Below are 20,532 nucleotides of genomic sequence, written 5' to 3' on the forward strand. Positions count from 1 at the left end.
ACTGAGATAGCTAATCCAGCTTTGGCAAGAGACAAAGTTCACTGTTTATAAAATTCTGCCAGAATTGTGCTGGCCACATCCTAATACCGGAGGCAGGAACTAGGTGGCATCCGGTCACTGCTGCTTTTGCTAGATATCTGAAATAAATTATTACTGATGAATAACACTCTGCCAGTGGCCTCCCCCAGAGATTGTTTGCCAGTCTATCCGAGACGAAAGGAACCTACCGAAGGTCACTGCAACAGTAGGGTGACCCAGCATTACAAACCAGCGAAGGTCACGGCAACAGTAGGGTGACCCAGCATTACAAACCAGCGAAGGTCACTGCAACAGTAGGGTGACCCAGCATTACAAACCAGCGAAGGTCACGGCAACAGTAGGGTGACCCAGCATTACAAACCATCGAAGGTCACGGCAACAGTAGGGTGACCCAGCATTACAAACCAGCGAAGGTCACGGCAACAGTAGGGTGACCCAGCATTACAAACCAGCGAAGGTCACGGCAACAGTAGGGTGACCCAGCATTACAAACCAGCGAAGGTCACGGCAACAGTAGGGTGACCCAGCATTACAAACCACCGAAGGTCACGGCAACAGTAGGGTGACCCAGCATTACAAACCAGCGAGGGTCACGGCAACAGTAGGGTGACCCAGCATTACAAACCACCGAAGGTCACTGCAACAGTAGGGTGACCCAGCATTACAAACCAGCGAGGGTCACGGCAACAGTAGGGTGACCCAGCATTACAAACCAGCGAAGGTCACGGCAACAGTAGGGTGACCCAGCATTACAAACCACCGAAGGTCACGGCAACAGTAGGGTGACCCAGCATTACAAACCAGCGAAGGTCACGGCAACAGTAGGGTGACCCAGCATTACAAACCAGCTAAGGTCACGGCAACAGTAGGGTGACCCAGCATTACAAACCAGCGAGGGTCACGGCAACAGTAGGGTGACCCAGCACTACAAACCACCGAAGGTCACGGCAACAGTAGGGTCACCCAGCATTACAAACCAGCGACAGTCACGGCAACAGTAGGGTGACCCAGCATTACAAACCAGCTAAGGTCACGGCAACAGTAGGGTGACCCAGCATTACAAACCACCGAAGGTCACTGCAACAGTAGGGTCACCCAGTATTACAAACCAGCGAAGGTCACGGCAACAGTAGGGTGACCCAGCATTACAAACCAGCGAAGGTCACGGCAACAGTAGGGTGACCCAGCATTACAAACCAGCTAAGGTCACGGCAACAGTAGGGTGACCCAGCATTACAAACCAGCTAAGGTCACGGCAACAGTAGGGTGACCCAGCATTACAAACCAGCGAAGGTCACGGCAACAGTAGGGTGACCCAGCATTACAAACCAGCGAAGGTCACTGCAACAGTAGGGTGACCCAGCATTACAAACCACCGGAGGTCACGGCAACAGTAGGGTGACCCAGCATTACAAACCAGCGAAGGTCACTGCAACAGTAGGGTGACCCAGCATTACAAACCACCGGAGGTCACTGCAACAGTAGGGTGACCCAGCATTACAAACCAGCGAAGGTCACGGCAACAGTAGGGTGACCCAGCATTACAAACCAGCGAAGGTCACTGCAACAGTAGGGTGACCCAGCATTACAAATCAGCGAAGGTCACTGCAACAGTAGGGTGACCCAGCATTACAAACCAGCGAAGGTCACGGCAACAGTAGGGTGACCCAGCATTACAAACCAGCTGGCTGACTGCACTTCAATGCGATCATGCAAGTCCAACAACTGACTTGAACAGGGCATGCTGCCATCTACCAGTCTGAGTTGCACCACATCTTGTGCGAGTGGATGCTTCGTGTTGCTGCAATGTAGCTCTGTACTCACAAGACAAGTTGCACAAGTTTTTCACACACAACCGATCGGATCACTGTAGCAACTGTCCTTGAGGCGCAGGCTGTATTTTTGCCGGTTAAAGGTGGTACAGTCCGAATCCTGCAGAATATGATGTGCTTCCTGTGTTTATCTCGACCCCCCCTCTGCACTAGAACACAGTGCTCCGCGGCCCGGGGGCTAGCCTTGGCCGTAGGACAACGAAGCGATGTACAAGGCAACAAACAAGGGCAGATTTCAGAAGCGCCAGCGAAACACTTTCTCAACCAGCGCAGCTCCAAAAGCTGTACAGCGGGTCGCTGATCTGGTCACATCCAAGGGGCAGAGTAATAGATAAATATATTAATTCCCCTCTGAAACCCAAACAACACACCTTCGGTGCTACGCACTGGTGAATCGGCCTCGGCCTACAGTAAACGTGGTGCTTTTGGCAAGAACCTGACAAGCCAACCTGAAGGGCTTCAAGGCCAAACTCCGGGCAAGGGCTTCAAGGCCAAACTCCGGGCAAGGGCGCGCTGTACAAGAACCCGATCATAGCCGGCACTAACTGATTTTCACATTTCTTAACTCTGGGAGTGAATTACTCTCATTAAGTATCACGTTTCACACGCATTTTGTCTGTTCTGCAATATGTGCCGCTAAAAAGGGGAAAAATTAACATGCGGATACCTTTATGTGGACACTATGTGCTTTTAATAAAAATATAATCAAAAAAACATTTACTGGTATGGCCATTATACGAGTGATCTTCTAAAGCCGTGCCATGCATTTTCTTACTTGTAAAGGGGACAAAAGCAATCAACAAGGCATTCAAAAACAAGCGGGCTACAAGGTTACAATGTCACAAACACTTTATAAAGTAGGTGGAAAATAAATCCCTACTCAATTCGAGACTCGAAATGCAGGAAAATAAACAGCCAGAAAGCCCTATAAAAGAATAAATTAAACGAAAAGTACACTTTAATCCTGTTTGGACACTACAGAGAAAGGAACAATTTTTTGGTGGATATGAACAATGTGCGCCTTTGCGCTGTCACTCAAAATTAAGGGAGCCAATGGATAAAGTGAGCTGACCCATGGCAAGCTGTGGTGGACGGAAGCAAAACGAGATCGAGGATTTAAAGGGCCACTGCACCCTGCATGTATGAATGTTTGTTTTTTCCCCCAAGAAATGCATAATCTGGTGAAAAAACTAATGCAGCCTTAAAGGCCACACTTATTAAAAGCATGGGCCCTGGACAAAGCGCGGGAAGGACAGATGTAAACACTGACTTGTTTGTTATACTTGGGCGCCAAAAGCACATCTAGTCTAAGTAGAGCTCCCGTTTTTTTGGTATTTATGTTTTCAACATTTCTGTTTGTATTTATCCGTATTTATTTTTTTGCCAATCTGGCTGGTACTTACACCCATATTTATTTAGTATTGTGTGAATAAATGAAATCGGAACTTGGACATATTCCACAGTTACTTAAACAATACATGTGCATTCATAATGTAATGGCTGGCCGGCGTTACCACATTAAACATCTAATTATAATAAGGTCCATCCACATAAAAATATTAGTATTCGAGCACAAGCATATGTTGAGATATGCAGCTGTTTAAGCAAATCTCATTCTGTTTTTTTTGTGTTTATTTAACTCCCAATGCTCTCAGTATGCACATCTATTGGCCTGGAATTCATGAATGACAACATGGTCAGTCACTTCTGTACTTTTCTGCTTTTGGAAATAAACACAGAAAGGAAAGACTTTGTTTTCTCTCTGTATTTATCTGTAAAAATCAGTAAAAAAAACAAGGAACAATGGGAGCCTTTATCATAAGGTCCTACCTTTCGAAGGCTCCGTTTTCAGCCCGAAGGAGACACGTTGAAAAACCACTGACGCTTCAGCGACTGGAAAGTAAATTATTTTAATAAGGTGTGTTTTCCAACTTATTACTTTAACCCTCAGATAACCACACTCTGGCGCAGTTACCGCTGATCGTGGTGCTTTACTGGAAACAGAACATGTAATGTGTAATTCGATGAAACCCACTACAAGCGGATATATTTTATGTGCCAGGCCTCTCGCAGCAACAGAACCCGTCGGAATGAAGCTGATTAAACGCCTGTTACAATGATCTGCACACTGGTGACGTCGAGTCTCACATCACAACTGCTGCAGATTTTCAGACACTGTTGCTCCCTTCCTTTCCTGTATCTAGCTACTACACTACAACATGATGTTATCCATCTGCGTATCTACAGAGCCATACGCAACAGGCAGTTTACAATCCTCTTCTGGGCTTGTCCTTTGTTGTGGGCACAGATCCTGAGCACAGCAGGATTCTGCTGCTTTATCTGTGCCTGTGCTGCGTCTTCATTTCCCCCGAGGCTCTTTGGGAATTTACAAAACATTCTTTACAAACCATTTTTTGTTTATGCAAATTATGGTTTTCTGAATGGGACTTTTCTGTTAAGATGCGTCAACTGTTTGTGGTGGGGGCAAATAAAAATCTCCAAAATCAGTCAAGCACAACAATGCACCTGCGGTTCACGTCAAAAACTAAACACACACACACTTGAAGAGGCTACCAAAAACAGCCTGCCTGCTTTGAGGACAAACTAACAAGCTGTCATGACATTCAAACACACATCTAAAAAGCTTGGACCTTTACTTTTCTGAAAGTGTTTTCCTAGCCCGTCTTTCTGTTAGAGATCAGTCTGGGTCCCAGGGTAGGGAACTTGGTTAGACATTGTAACTACCTGGATACCGCTTTGGGGTCTCCGTACCGGATGTAGGGTACCAACAGATGATTTAAATCCTGAAGTCTCAGGACTGGTCTTCAATATAAACTCCTCAGAAGCGCCGGAGTTTGGTTGCAAAGATGCCTCCTGGGAACCCAGTTTTACGATGAGCACTAAAGACTGATGTCTGGTGCGAGGATCTCCAGAAATATTCAGACCAAGCCGGGTGTCAGGCCCTAGAGCTTCCCACAGTGTAGTATTCGCAAAATCAACCTGCCAGAGATCAGGTGACCACCGGTGGTGGTGTGAAGAGGTTTACTCATGTTGTACTTTTGAGTAAACACCTCTCCGCATCTCCCAAAGAGTGCGGATTCAACAGAAATCTGTTCACTGATGCCACTGGCAGAGCAGAGTCTCATGTGTATGCGGAGGATGTGGTTAGAGAGCAGGCAGTCGTATTACTACATCACACGCTTCGTTTAAAGGCAGTGAGTGTCCATTGGCACACAAAGAGTTAGACTGACCACAATAGCTTTAGAGGAAGCCTTGAAATGTAAGCAAGGAAATAAGCAATAGAAGTAAGAAAGTTCGATTGCAAAAAATGCATGAGGCTTGTCAGTTCGTCTTTGAAACCCTTGGACACAAGAAACTAAAAGCTAGAAGAAGACAAAGTGGCAGGGACAAGAGTGGGTCCAGTGAGGGGGGACAATGCACACAGTGGACGTGTACATTTCTTCTGTCTTTGGTGAAGTGAGAAAGTGCTTCGGTGCTTGGAGAAATGTGTGGCGCGTGAGGATCACTGTATCGCAGTAATATAATGCAGGGGGGGCATTCCGAAGCAGATACCTTAGGCACTGAGCTACATCGGAAACATATCCTGCTCCCTTGGTAGCGGACTCGTTAATGAAACCTGCGCAGTAATGAGGCCTAATCTGCAAATGCTAGGTAAGAGGACTCTGCTGTCCCCCAGCTCAAGAGTCACTGTCAAGTCACCCAGCCTTCTCATTAATGCACTATTACCTGCTTGTTCACGTTACTCGGTTTTAACATCAGGTACCGTCGTATCACCCCATACTGAAAATCCACACCGAGGATGCACTTAGTTTATACTTTGTTTTTCAAAGTAATATTTATCATCTGGCCCATTTGCTCTTTCTTTTATCACAATGTTCGATAGTGAAACCTCCTGGAATACGGAAACAATGATATCAAACACAAAATCAAAACCGGTGGCAAGAGTTGAAGGACATAAAGCATGTGGATAAGGGCTATACAATATTGTTTTAATATAATCTTGCCAGTCCAGCCTATTTTTATTTTTTTAATCCAGTCTTTTGATATATCATCATCTATCTTTGATTTTGTGAGTCTTTTAGTGATTCTTTTCATTTTCCCTGAGGTCCAAGGTACTTTTTTCCACTGGGACTCTAAAGAACGGAATGACATACCTCTTATCTTCGTTTCAACCACTATGAACAAAACGAAAAAAGTCTCACCCTTTGGCTTTGTCAATGCATGACCTATTGCCTTGGTCTTCTTTTGGCTAGTGTTCAGCAACGGCAAAAAGTAAAAAACAAAACAAAAAAAACCGAGTGTGATGTGTATACGTTTGTATGCGTCGTAATACTACGCCAGCCCCTGCACGATGACATATAGGTATCTGTGGCATGCAGGCACAGTGGTCATTTATTGCTGAATTCTCTCATTTTTATCCTGCTCTACGTCGTGTTTGGTTGCATCACAATATATTCCTCTGCTGTACTCACAGCTAAGATCACCCAAGTTTTTTTATTGGTTTTCTCTTGTTTGGCATGCCAGTACTGGCACTTAATCAGGCATCCTGGTTTATGCTTTTTCACGTGGTGTGAACTCACTTTTTGTCTTCACAATTTTTTCATTTTTTTAATCATGCCACGAGTAGTCAACAATTTGTCCTTCGTTCAGTGCATGGTTGGCCTGCTTCTACATGGTTGCGAGTAATATTTCACCTAGAATATTCTGGTTAAGGGAGAGTCCTTATTACTGGTCATTGGCAATATTATAAAAATACATTGTTTTCTTAAGTAGTCATTTGCAGCCTTGAGAAAGTCCAGAGGACGAAACACGTGTCGGCTGCCGTTTTGTTGAAGATATTGTCAAATTTTTCATTTGAGAAATAAAATAACTACTTCAAATAACTTTGATCAACTGATTACTGGACTTGCTCATTACTTATTCAGTGCGCTCTGGTGTGCGCAAATAATAAGACTCCTTGCGTTCACATTTAACAGCTGGGACTTTATGACTGCCCGCATCAAGATCCTCGGCAACAAGGCTGCTCCTTAACAGTAATGAAATGCTGGGATGACCTATTAAAGTGAAAACGAATTTATGGCTGTGTTATGAAACAAAAAAATCCCAGCAAACCTTCTCCAAAAACATTGAGAAGTATTCATGGCCCAACCCATGAATAAAAACACTGACCGTACTCATTGTGGTAAAGTAATTTTGACTTAAACACAGTGTAATGTCCTAATCCCTTCCGCAGACTGCAGGATCCTAGAGCCATGAGCGTACGATTAGCAACACAGGCCTAAACACTCAAAAACACTAGGAAGAATGGAGCCAGTCAGGAAATACATTTCTGTTTAAGCTATAACATTTTAAAATCTTAAAAAGTAGTACTAAAAGCAACATACTTGCATGGCAGAATTCGAACAACGTCTTTTGGCTTGTAGTTCTCAATGCATACGGCACAGTTTTCTGCATCGACATCGACCCCCTGTAAGAAAATTACAGTCAGCAATGTAAAAACAAATGGTAAGAAGTAACTTCAACAGAAGTTTATGGTCTCTTCATATGTGAGCCTTTGGCCACTGACCATGTAATCCGGTCCCATAGGTTGAGAAACTGGGTCTGGGCACATGAACAGACCTTTCTCTTTTCTTTTTTCAAACAAACCACTTCCTTTTCGCGGCAAGTGATGCTCACACTACTTTATCCACTATTAGACCTAAAAGGCTGCAGAAGTGTAGTACACTAGCTTAGGCACAGGCTGTCCCATCTACGTATTTCTGTTATTCTAAAGCAGCCTCATTCAACCACGGTGGGTTACCCTAAAAGTGGCATTCTTTACTGTGCTAAGTGGGTCTCAAACAGAACAAAAAAAAAAAAACAAAAAAAAAAAACACAGGATACCAGCTACTGGGGGTGTGGTGGAGTGGGTTCGAGGTGAGTGGGGTAGTGTGAGATAGATTGGGAAAGAGTGGGGTAGATTGCGGTAGAGGGGAGTGGAGCAGATCAGACTGGGGTAGATTGTAGTTTAATTGGGGTATATTGGAGTGGGGTAGACTGGGGAAGAGAGGAATGGGATGGATTGGAGTGGGGTGAGGTTGATGGAGGTGGGTTGGAATGGAGTGGGGTTGACTGGGGTACACTGGAGTGCGGTAGAGTGGAGTGTGGAAGATTGAAGCTGAGTGGCTTTCGTTAGAGAGGGGTGGGTCAGAGTAGGGTAGAATGGAGTGGGAAATAGTAGAGTGGGGGTAGATTTGAGTACACTGAAGTGGGGTGGGGTAGAATGGGGTAGATTTGAGTGGAATGGGGTAAACAGGAGTGGGGAAGATTTGTGTGGGGGTATACTGGAGTTGAGTGGGGTAGATTGGGATGGAGCACAGTGAGATAGATTATAGGGGAGTGATAGTAGACTGGGGTGGAGTGGGTTAGACTGAAATGGCATGGGGTAGACCGTAGTGGAGTGGGGTACATTGGAATAGAGTGGGGTAGACTGTAGTGGAGTGTGGTAACTGCTTCCCGAGTGAAACCAACGAAACACACAAAACTGTTCCTCTGCATTGAGTAACACACTGCCACCATGGGACCTGGGGTTCGCAGCCTGTGGTGGATGCCTCAGTAAACAGCATGGTGCGGTTAAACCACAGTACTGGCCCAGACTGTTGGAAACTTTGGGAACTGAGACATAGCCACGAGATGGCTGGAGGACAGCCTTATATGACAGTTCCTCGTGCCACTCTTTCACCCCTTCTCAAGTTCTTTGACAATCACCAACCAGATGCTCTGAACAATTAAGAAGCCAGACTAATCCTCTTTCCAGCAGCTTAGAACAGCAACTGTGCAACCAGAGGGGAGGAGAGAGAGGAGTAGAAGACCTAGTACTTCAAATAACGTTGAAAGCAGCAGATAGACACAAAGTTTGACTTTTCTGTGCTTGGTCCCTGCTCCACAGAGAAAAACGGAAGTGAGGTGGGCCTGCGGTGGCCAATTAGGAGGCAGCAAAGATGAGTGAAAGCCTTTATTTAAAAAATAGTGTCTCGCAAGTGAGCAAATGCTATCAAAGACTCAACCTTAAAAATGGGCAGCTTATCTACTTAAGCGAAATTACCACAAATGAGATTATGAACAATAAATGTAAAAAGGACACACAATAATCCAGCATTATTTGCATGCATAATGGGTTTGGACAAAAAAAAAAAATTCTTACTGGCTCTAGAGAACCACACCAGTCTAGTGAAGGGTCCTCCCCTCACAGTGGGGACACGTCTACTGTCACATCACTAACAACAATGGGACACTACGTTATGACTTGAAAGTCCTGGATCTAGAATAAACGTGTATTGGCAAACCATTTTGGTGGATGGCCAACGTAGAACATATATACTAGTTGCTTCTAACTAGTGCATGCTGTGGGCTACCTCTCTAACTCCTAGACAGACTCTATAGAGAAATATACCCTTATCACTCCTCTGTAGCCTCTAAAGAGCATTACTATGGCTAAGTTTCCCCAGGGGCTTCCTCACTGTCTCTGGATGGACTCAGACCACATGAACTTTGGAGCCTCACTTGGTTCACTGGAATCTCTAAAATACAATAGATGCTCCTTCCTTGGTTGAAAACACATCCTTGTTGAACTAATTCTGATAAACATCATTTGATTAGACCTTTTATTTGATGTGCCTGCTAAATACAGTCCTGTAACTGCTACTGTCAATGGGATTATGAACAAGCATTCTGCTTTACTCAGTCCACTATGCAGACAGCAGTGTTCTGCTACTACATTTTTGATGGCGAGATAGACCTAAACTCCCAAGTGATGAGGCAATTCATAGTTCTCTTTCTACAATTTATTTTTGAGTCAGCAAGGCCAATTGTAAACATGTCAGCTTTTTTGGTGGAACAATGCACAGCCTATTAATCCAGAAAAGATTTAAGTTGCAAAAATGATGTTCAAAGCAACTTTGAATCCTTCCAAATATTGAAACACTATCCTCTGAAGGAACGCGGTGGCAAAAAACGTATCAATTTTGACATCTACACATTTCCTTTTTTTTTAAATTTAATTAAAGATATTTAAAAAAAAAAAAAAAAAAAAAAAAGAACTGCAGCGTTTGGTATTTTGGCAGACAATTTAATCCCTTCCAAGAGCTTCTCAAAAAAGCACTCTTACTTGTATATATTGACGGACTGGAAGCACAAGGAACTTTAGTTGCAGTCGTGCTCACTTGAGAAACCTCCCCGGTGTAATGCAGAAAAAAATCAGTGCCGAGTAGTTCTTTAAAGTATTTCTCAGTCCAGGCAACATTTGCCCATCGTAAATCAGTGAACTAAGAGGCAGCCACAAAAGGCTATCAAAATGCATTAATTTTCTATTCAATGTACTTAATTTTGAAAAATCAAAACTTTTGAAACACTTTACAAATGGATCAGTGGCGAGTAAGCCAATTCCTCAAGGGAGGTCATGTACTGAGTTGAAGGCACTAGGTTTAGAGACAGAAGTTCCTAAGCCTGTGTGAAACCTTGAGGGAACCTGTTCATCACGAACATCACTGGGCCGGAAACATTTTCAATAATGCTCAAAGGCGTCTCTGCCAGTATGAAAAATAAGGACAAATGTGCCTGCATACATACCTATTTAGAACATATTGCCTACTCCTTGTGACAGACTGGTTTTAAACAGATCTCTAATTCCTCCCTCTTAAGAGATGCATTTGGAGAGTGCTTATAAGCTGAAGTACTTCCACAAAAATACAAGTGGTTGAAAAATTCCTATGGCTAAAAGATTAACCTATGAAACAATTACTGCAAATTAAATGTAAAACATACTTGTTAGACTGAGCATGTGAGAGAATAAACTGCATAATATTTACTAATAAACTCCTGTGACACTTTAATGTTTCAAATCATTGCTCTATATGTGTACACACACACACACAAACACACACACGCATAGATAAGCACACACATATATTTCAATGACCTGTTGTATTGCGAGTACTTTATGTTTCACACCAAAAGCTGTTGAGATGGCCTGCATCTTTACGTCTGTTCAATATTTGGGAAATCTTATGGTCTAGCCAAGAATGTGTGGTTTGCTCTTGCCTACCAAAGGGGAGACATCTTTCAATGGAAAAATGAGAATTGTTAAGCTAATTGCGGTAATTTTCAACAATATGCAACAATTGTTTGAGCTTGTTAATAAAAAGAATTTAATAAATATATATTTGGGAAATAATTCTTAGTAGTTTATAGGCAAAAAGAAAGCTGCTGGAATGTGGGCTGTTTGCACACATAGCATAAGCCAGTGGAAACCTGGCGAGGCAGCCCAACATTTTAAGATATAACTGTTTGTAATGACGGAGGGATTAGAAACATTTGTAAGTAAATGATTCCATTTATGTCCTAATGAGACCCAGTGTAACAACCTATCCCAGGACTCAATATTCCCCGACCGAGGGACTAACAACCAGGGAGTCAAGGGGAGTGGGAAGAAAAGGAAGACGTGGAGAGGGAGTGATAGGGAAGGTGGGGGAAGTAAGAGTGGGAGGAGAAGTTGGGAAAAGGAATGGGGGGTAGGGTGCGGTATAGTGAGGGAGAGAGCAGGAGGTGGGTGAAGAGGGGATGTAGGGTGCGCCAATTTTAAATGTAGGTTATTTCAAACAAGCAATAGAAGCCTCGGTTCCAAGATTTCCCATATTCAGCGGAGGGGGGATATCTTTGTGTTATGAGTCAGGCAGCTTTCAGTGTCACTGTTACATTGGATCAGCAGCACTAGATATTAACTGAAAATGAAAATATAATAACAATGCACCATACACAATCTAGATCCTTGCCTACAAGATCTAGCTGTGTCTCAATGTCACTCCGCGACAAGGAACAATATTATAAAACATTTAATACACCAAGTCAGGGAAGTGAGCAGTTGCACTAAAATTACTCATGATATGTGTCATATTTCATTTCCTTACTACTTACACATGCCAACAAGTAATTAACATCCGGCCTAGCCGGATCCAATGTTTGTTTCTCGAGTAGAGCTAAACCTCAAGGATAAAGAGGCACTTTAGTCCCAAATCCTTACCAATGAAAAAGTTACAAGTGAAACCAACGTGGGCAGAGCACAAAATATTCTGCTATGTAACCACTCACCTTCTCTCCTCGCTTTACAGTGTGAAGCTGAAGCTGGCTGATGGCCTTCTTTGTTTCTTTCCGGTTATTCTTTGGATGGAAAAACAGAGTGCCAGCATTAGAAGCCAATAGTGCTTACATGTCTGAAGTACTGTGCACATGAAGGGACAAAATGATAAAAGAAGCTACTGAAATGCCTTTGTGGGGCTCTCCAAAGTATGGGCTGACAGAAAGACACACAAACACACAGATACAAAAGGTTAAGTGTTCCGCAAGCACAGCTTTGGATTAGGGAAGTGTCATTTCTTGGTTTACCTTGAACATATATTTGCCTCTCCTTATTTCCCCTTGGCATTTTTTTAATTGAAGCAACAATTTCACTGGTATTAACAAGAAAACGGACTTTAGTGCAGAATTCATTGAATGTTTCACATATATAGACCACTTCTGCTGTTCACCTGCACAAAAGAGCCCAGGAGGGTGTGCCTGCATCACACAAACCAATCCCATCCCTACCTTTTCCCTCTGTGGGACGGTGTACATACAGGGTAACACAAGACAGTGTCTACATATACTTTACATACATGTCTACCGAAACTCACTCGCTTTTACAAACTTAATACCGTGTGGCCCTTAAACACTGGGTTCCGTGTGCGGACACAATGGACGCATAATAGATGCTGGTGGACTGCTCCTGTAGTTGTTTGTTTGGGGGAAGGGGAGAGGGCATAGTAGGAGTTTACACCACAGTAGCAGGATTTACCTATGCAAGAAGACTGGGCCCATACGGGGCCATATACTTTGATAGTGTATACTGAAGTATTTTGTATGTCATTACTTCATTATGTGTTAATATATGCTTGCTACTGACAAATAAGCAATAAAGTTTGTGAGAAAAAAAAAACAGACCACTTCCGCTGTTTTCAGCAGGTCACAACGCACATTAGTCTTAAGCATTGATGACACTTGTGTCCAAAAATGTAAGATGTTTAACACTGTCATTGTCTTAGCATCAATAAACGAATGCATATCTTTATCACAATCCCCAAACATGCAAAAGTGTACTCCCACAATGCATTTCGGAGTGTAGAATTAGCAAAACAAAGAAGAGGAAAGATCAGAGCAGCCTACGTTTTATTTAATTAAACTGGAGGACGAGGGGATTTATTACTGCCAGTATTGTCTGAAGATAATGGACCTCGGAATACGAATCAAACGAGGTTTCACCAACCATGTTAAAGAATATCAGAGGTTATTTCTCCATTTTTATCAACAAAACTAACTTCCAGCTCTATAAACCAACAGAAAAATAAACACGGCGTCTCTATTTTTTTGCATATGCCACAGGGGTGTAGCTACTGTTGCTGCAGAAGGTGCAGTGGCACCGGGGACCAGAGTCCTGAGGGGTCCATTGAAGGCTAATGATTCCTGTATTTTACTACCACAACAGCAGTTAAATGGGTTATATTCCTTGATTACTCCTGGACTTAAGGCATTCAAGCTATGCTACTGATCTGTTGTGTGACTCGTTAACACAAATAAAAATGTACTTGTTGGTATCCAATTAAAATTAGCCCCACCCCCACATTGCAAAAAGCATCACTGGGATGAATACTTTGGAATAATCTATTAAAGCTTGCCTTTAGATCCTTTCCATTTTCCCAAACGAATTGTGAAGAGAGGTAGAACGAATAGGGGATGTGTGTGGATAGTAATTCTGGCATATAGTTAAGATTCAAGGCCTCGTCATAGCTAAAAAAATTCTCAAAAGGAACCCTGCTACGCATGAAACTAAAATCACATTAAACCATTAGAAGCATCACTTCACCTGAATTATTTCATCTATGAATCTCTGTTGAGGGACAGCGATTCCTTGATCAACTTCAAAAATCCCCGGGCTGCCCTGGTTAAGAGAGTTTTTAGTCTTTTCCCTCCCTACATTCAATTTATTAAGGTACCAGCTATGCTTAATATGTTTTTTTTTTAAAAAGGTGCCAGGGCCCTCGTTAAGAGGTCACGTTAGTGCTGCCAGTGGTAGTACAAATACAACTAATAACCATCATCACTCCTGCAAGTTTGACAATTCAGAATATTCCAGGCCCCCAACGCTTTAAGAATTGCTTGGGCAGCAGTCATTTTTTTTTTTAATGTATATTGAATTAATAAACAACTGTTGTGGTGCTCATATCTAAATAAGATAAACAGCGCCACCACGTGGTAGACTTTCATAGGTACCTGTGTTGACAATTAAGTGTCAATGCTAAGCACTGGAAATCACCAGCTCAAATTAAGCACTGGGTACCAGACATGTATTTTATTGTTTTTTATGACAACTTTCTAATTTTTAAGCTCCATCGCTGGTCTGCTCTTCTCTTAGTTTTGTGAGTTCAGTTTACAATGAAAGTAATGGCTTTGACCGGCCTGCTTCCCAGACCCCAACTGATTCTTTTGAGGGTTTTTCTTACTTAAGTCGTCATGGGGGTAGCTCCCCTACTTATCTCAGTCATGAAGACCTCTTACCATTGGAAACAGGCGGAGCCCCAGTCTTCTCACTCCGGTTGCCCTTGTAGCATTCCCTGATCATTTTAGTTTTTGATTCAAGCTGCAGTACATACAGGTCCCACACCATTGATATGTCCATTCCAGGCATGCTGACCAGAGCCGTAAGCTCCTGGTGTGCCACTGCTTCAGAAACCATCACTCCAGAGCTCTGTGAAAAAGTGGCCATGGCAGTGCCAACCCGCTCCATGATTTTCTTTGTAAGCAACATCTTACCTGTATACAATTCTCACTTCTCCTCCTTTCCATAACATTACTCTTCGTATTTCCTCTCTTTACCAGATTTCTATAGCATTACCCATTTCCCTTGTCATTTCAGTTTCCCTTTCAAGCTCCTCACCTAGCCCCTCCATCTCTTCCTACCACTCACTTGACCCTCCTAACTTGAGATCTCTTCTGCTTCGCTTGGGTTTCTCCACTATCTGCCCCTTGCTTCATCTCATCTGCTCTTCCGCTCCCTGTAGCTGCTCCTGCTGCACCCTACCAGTCAAAGGGCCACCCCCTGCCACCAGTACCAACCAGAGAAGCACCCAGGGCAAGGACTCATATCAGAGCATCACAGCACCCTGGAACAGCAACTCTTGCATTTAGTCCATGTACCAATTCATGTGAAGCTTTCTCGTACGGGAACTACATGGTACTGACATTGTTAATGTACATATCACAAATGATAAACATTTAGTGTCAAGCAGTGCTTAATCTGTGCCAGTGGTTTCAGGTGCTCAGCACCAGCACTTAATTGATAACACTTATGACAGCGGCCATATGGTGGCGTTGTTTGTGTAATGTAGAGATGAGGAAAACTACACTTGTTTATTAATTCAATATACACTAAAAAGAAATAACACCTACACCCTAAGCCATTCTTATAGCTTTGGGGCCTCGAACAGTCTGAATCGTCACACTTGTAGCAGTGAAATGGTCAGTGGTTGTGTAGGAACTGTCGTCGGCAGTGCTGGCAGCAGCAATGGATAGCACAAGCACCAGTGGCCTCCTGACTAGGGCGATGGCACTGAATGATTTACCTATTTATTTTACAAACTAAGCACCGGTGTCAAGCCTCATTTCAATTTCACTCACGCGTTAACACTTTCAAGGTACTCTTGCAACTTTGACTGTAGAGACTTAAGGTCCCCTGTGACCCTGCAATGGGTGCAGAAAGTTCAAATTAAGGTATCTATAGAGCAAGAGTTACATATTTAACGACAACGCCAAAACCATTGGATTTGACAATACTTGTTTCCTGCTATGTGAGATAAGTGTCGAAACCTCTTAATTTGTTTGTCAAGGACGACTGGAACAAAGACAGTTGGCCATACTTTTGACAAGGAAATTCGCACTTCCTCTGGTGAAGTCGGGTTCCCAGGAAGATAAACTGCCAGGGCTGATGGCTATTTCTAGCTCTAAAAAAACTCACTTTGTTAAAAGCTAAGAAAGAGAGGAAGTATGGCAGAGATCACACACTTGAAAGGTGACCCCAAACAACATTAACTTAAGAAAAGCACTTAAAACATTTTAAACCAGGCTGGGGTGGTTCATTGGCAAACCACCTTTTTGGACTACATAGGACCCTTCTGAAAATCTCCAGCGTGCATGGTACAAGTTGTCATGATAAACTCTGCACTGTTTAAACATCACACATTTCTTTACAGGAAATATCTAATCTTGGTGCGATACTACCTGGCAATATCACAAGGTGCACACATTACTTGAATGCTCTTAACCCTGCAATGTTAAGAACAAATGCTCGTCAAAGCGAACCTGCATTACAACAAAATGACTCTAGATGCACACCACTTTATCCGTGCTTGGTCTCTCTCTTTGAGGGCCTCAAAAACACAACCAGGGATCTTTCATTTTTTGAAATAACTTTCACCATTTCTAATTCCACAACACGCTAGCCACGCCACAGTTGTACTATTTTCCGTGGGCTCTCTGCAAAGTCTGTAATTTGTGCGCCACCTATGCTGAAATTTCAGGGCACTTCAAAACAGTTGAAATGACTCATCAAAAAGGGAGTCAAAGGTTTCTATGTTGTTTTAATCTTTTACCAGTGATAAACAGCTCTTGACACCTTTGGACAGAAAGTTATTCTGGGGTGAGCCGTGACTAACAAGTAGTTATCATCGGTGGTTGCTCCAGAAGCGAAGAGTATGGAATGATCATCTTTACTAGATGATTGGTCATCCTGACAAGACGACTGGTCATCTTGATATAGGACGAGAGAATTGACAAGACTGTAGACCATGTAAACTGAATTAAAACTCTTAATCCGAAACTGACCCGATTTATCAGTGTGTTTTTAATATAAAAAGGCATCCCAGCCCGAGTCGTGCAATGATTGCAGATGAGTTTTAATGGGGCTGTTTGGCCCTACCGTCATGATTAAAAAATGATTCCCTTATTGTAATATTAGTCCAATGGCTTTCATCAACATGGTTTTGAGAAGGTCATCTTTTGGCACAAAAGGTGCTGGACAACAGTGAACATCAAGGAAACACAGGCATATGAAAATATGTGTCACAAATGAAAGTACTTGATAGTTTTCAAAAGGAGTCAACGGCCTGATCAATACTCTAAAAACAAATGACAACGATGCCAAGTAATGACACACCCCACACTGTATGAACAATAACAATAAAAAAAAAGAATAAGGGTCACCAAATCCTTACTTGATTTCCATACTGTGCCCCAGTGTAGAGAAACCGCTGGATGTAGTAGAATATCAGCCAGGCCAAAGAGATGATCATCATTGTGATGAAGGCTATTGCTACAAAAACCACAGACTGACCGCTGATGTACTCCTGGACATGTCGTGTGCCAACAGTGATCATCATCTTCACCGGGATTCTACTTCGCACGGGTTCGAAGATCTCCATTCCTTTTGGATACCCTACCATGATCACCACTGTACTTCCAGTCCCTGCGAGAGTAAGGAAAGAAAGAAGAGAAGAATCAATTTACATAACAGTTTACAGCTGCCTTCTTTGGTAGGGTTTATATTCATTCAATTGTTTTTTTAAAAACAACATCAGACCGACAATACAAAGAAAAGTTATGTAGCCAATCTTAACTGTAGTGCTTCTGGTTAACCAATCCAGAAGGGGTACCACCACTATACACTGATGTAAAATCACAACCTAAGGGGGACGGGCATGTGCATCACCGCCATCTCACCAATGGAATACCCCTCAATCTTAGTAAACCCTCGAGCATCATTAGAGCACCTCACCTTCAGTTACTAATATTTCAGTAGCTATGCAAGTAAGGAAAGTTAGTTGGAAGAGTTGAACAGTCTAAAGTTGAGGTACTGGAGTTACTAGAGGAATACACATTTACTTTCTCATTAACTCCGCTCCTCCTTGATTTTAACGTAAAAGGGAACAAAATCAATCTGATGGACCTGGTAGATGGGGCACAGGAGCAAACAAAAACAGACTGAAGTACAACTAGGTCAAATGAGTAACCACCTTGGTGTCCAAGTCAAAAGACAATAATAATCTCCTGCTTGTCCGTTAGCGAATAATGCAACTACACATCACTACAGGTCATTAAGGACATTACTTCCAATCCTTAGCTTTTCACTTACAAGTAATTCTATCAGAAGTGTAAGTTCAACTGAAGCAAAACAAGACTGAATGCATTAGGCTACCACATAAACATACAGAACTGCAAACAATGTCTGTGATGAGAGGCATTTGGTCACCCTATATGAAGACATTGACCCTATGATTTTGGAAGCTGTTTCTAGACTCAAAAGTCAAGGAATCCTTTTTTACTATGATAAAAACAGAATACACAGTTAAAAACGTCTGTTTACAGCCTTTTAAACTTAGATCCATTATTCCTCCTGTAGATCCCCGATTTATGCTTTAACCACAGGAACAGCAGCCAAGTTTTTCTGGGCAACTTACACAAATCATCTTCCCTTAGCTGCTTCAGCAAAAAATGTAAGGCATATCTTTACATCAAGACATGTACAGATGCCTTTTGTAAAGTGAACTACTGGAGCAGTAACAGTAATCGTGTTAATGTTGGATTGAAGTCTAATCCTTACGTAAAACATTTGGTGTAGTCCATGTAGTTGCGCATCAGTTCTTGATTCAAGCTCTATGCCCTGGAAAAGCCATGTTTGATACTTTATCTGTGGAGAAGTGGGAATGATCACAGGTTGCAAGCTATCTCAACCCTTATGCTGTGAACAAAATTGCCAGACACATATGCTGTCTGTGCATCAAAACGGACCCCTCCAGTACTGCTCAAGTTTACTTTCTTAGCAAAGCACACATGGCTCAATTGCTTCTATGTTCTAATGCGAGAGGGATGATTTGGACATGAGCAGATTACACATCATTGTAAGGACAATATTCTATAAACATGTTTGATGGTTCAACAAAGTTTGTGTCGTGTTCTGTTCAAGAGGGACCACATAGCGTTCACTTGCTCTGTCGCGTCTCGAGTCAATCATGTTTTGGTTGAACAGGTGAGCTTGTAGTTTTGCCCTGAATTCCAGTAGGGTGGGACCGCTACCACTATTGGTACAGATGTTTTTCCGTGACCCACCCACTCTTGATTAGATTTACACCTGGTGCTGGGAATAACTAGCCAGCACCACATTAGGGTTCGAAATTGGCTGTGGGGGATTTTTTCCTGCAGGTATGACGATGGTGTGCCTTCCAGGCCTTTGTAGCTGATGGAACACATTTTGAATTCAAATAAGGGCTCTACAAGCGTTCAGTATATTGTTCTGAGTTGTGAGAAAGTGGAATTTTTTTAATTTTTTGGGATCCCAAAACGAAGGCGTTCTGCTGCATTTAGGGCTTTTTGTTGTCTTCATTATGCACGTGGCAAGATCATGCTAAAGGGCAATGCCACAGTCTACGCTGGATATGAACTCGGATGGTGCTTGTTTGAAGGAACGGCTGGGTTCTTTTGAGGAGTTTCAGTTTGTTGTTGGTGAACTTGATTGCTTCTGGTTTGTATATTCTGCGGCAAATCAGCATCCCATAATACCACCACATACATGACCTTTGAATTTAATGGGAACTACCTTGCCAAACAAAACGGAGTGCATCTGAAGCGCTGAGATGTTTGAGGAGGTGGGGTTGGCATAGGACTCGCAGCTTGGTCTTAATTTACTGTGCTTTCAACCGTCCAGGGTTTGATAGACATAAAGCCCTCTCTGTGACTTAACCGAACTGGTCTTCACACAACTACAATAGGTCCATTCACTATTGTAAAAAACAAGTTATGTTACTGTTTGTGCCAAGAGAATGGCTGTGATCTGCGTGCAGCCTCGAAGCAATCACCAAACAAACTATAGTTCTGTGCGCAGTTTCAAGGCTTGATATTTTAGATACAATGTAGCTTGGGCCTCTCTATAAAGTCAAATTGATCAGGAAGGCTTTTTACTAATAGGTCTAAACCGAGCTCCACCACCAACTGCTTTCAATCAAGTGTACGTATATTAAAAGACACAAATAATAAAACAAAACAATTCACTGTCTAATACATGGTAAGCAAAACGTTACTTAACCTATTACTATCGGTTGATACTTGTAGCTGTATAGTTAAGTGCTTTGCACTCTCCTGCCATCAAGTGTTGGGCGTGGAGGATTACAAGTTGTTTTCCTTCAAGTAGGTCTTTGATCCCGAGATGTCTTATGACTTATCCCCGAGACCCACAATGCACAAGGACAAAGACTCCACCTCAGGCTGTTTTTTCTTCCCAATGGGAGACCGCACTTACTGAAGTAAGTAAAGCAAAAGTGTAAATGTGTACAGCTGCACTGTGAATGAATAAATAAACTGATATAGCAACATTTGAAGCATTAGGGAAGTGGGAGGGAGCATGTAAATCTATGGCACTACAAGATTCATTCCCTACTTACAGTGCAACATTTCCCGTTCCTAGCATGTGCTGCTGTGAATCACAGGCCTTGTACGGACTATAAAGCGGTGCAACCACCGCTCCCCC

General features: G+C 42.7%; 1 protein-coding gene across 2 annotated transcripts in view; it reads right to left on the reverse strand.

Annotated features, from left to right (window-relative positions):
• The window catches only part of RNF149 (ring finger protein 149), a 93,401-nt gene that overhangs the window by 15,918 nt on the left and 56,951 nt on the right, over positions 1–20,532 (reverse strand). For both annotated transcript variants that reach the window (XM_069204413.1, XM_069204411.1), the window contains 3 exons: positions 17,228–17,478; positions 12,018–12,086; positions 7,277–7,359 (listed from right to left, as the gene is read on the reverse strand). In XM_069204413.1, coding sequence (XP_069060514.1) covers positions 7,277–7,359; positions 12,018–12,086; positions 17,228–17,478 — 403 coding nt within the window. The remainder of the gene's footprint in view (positions 1–7,276; positions 7,360–12,017; positions 12,087–17,227; positions 17,479–20,532) is intronic.

Source organism: Pleurodeles waltl, chromosome 8, assembly GCF_031143425.1.
Source record: "Pleurodeles waltl isolate 20211129_DDA chromosome 8, aPleWal1.hap1.20221129, whole genome shotgun sequence".
Classification (NCBI taxonomy): Eukaryota; Metazoa; Chordata; class Amphibia; order Caudata; family Salamandridae; genus Pleurodeles; species Pleurodeles waltl.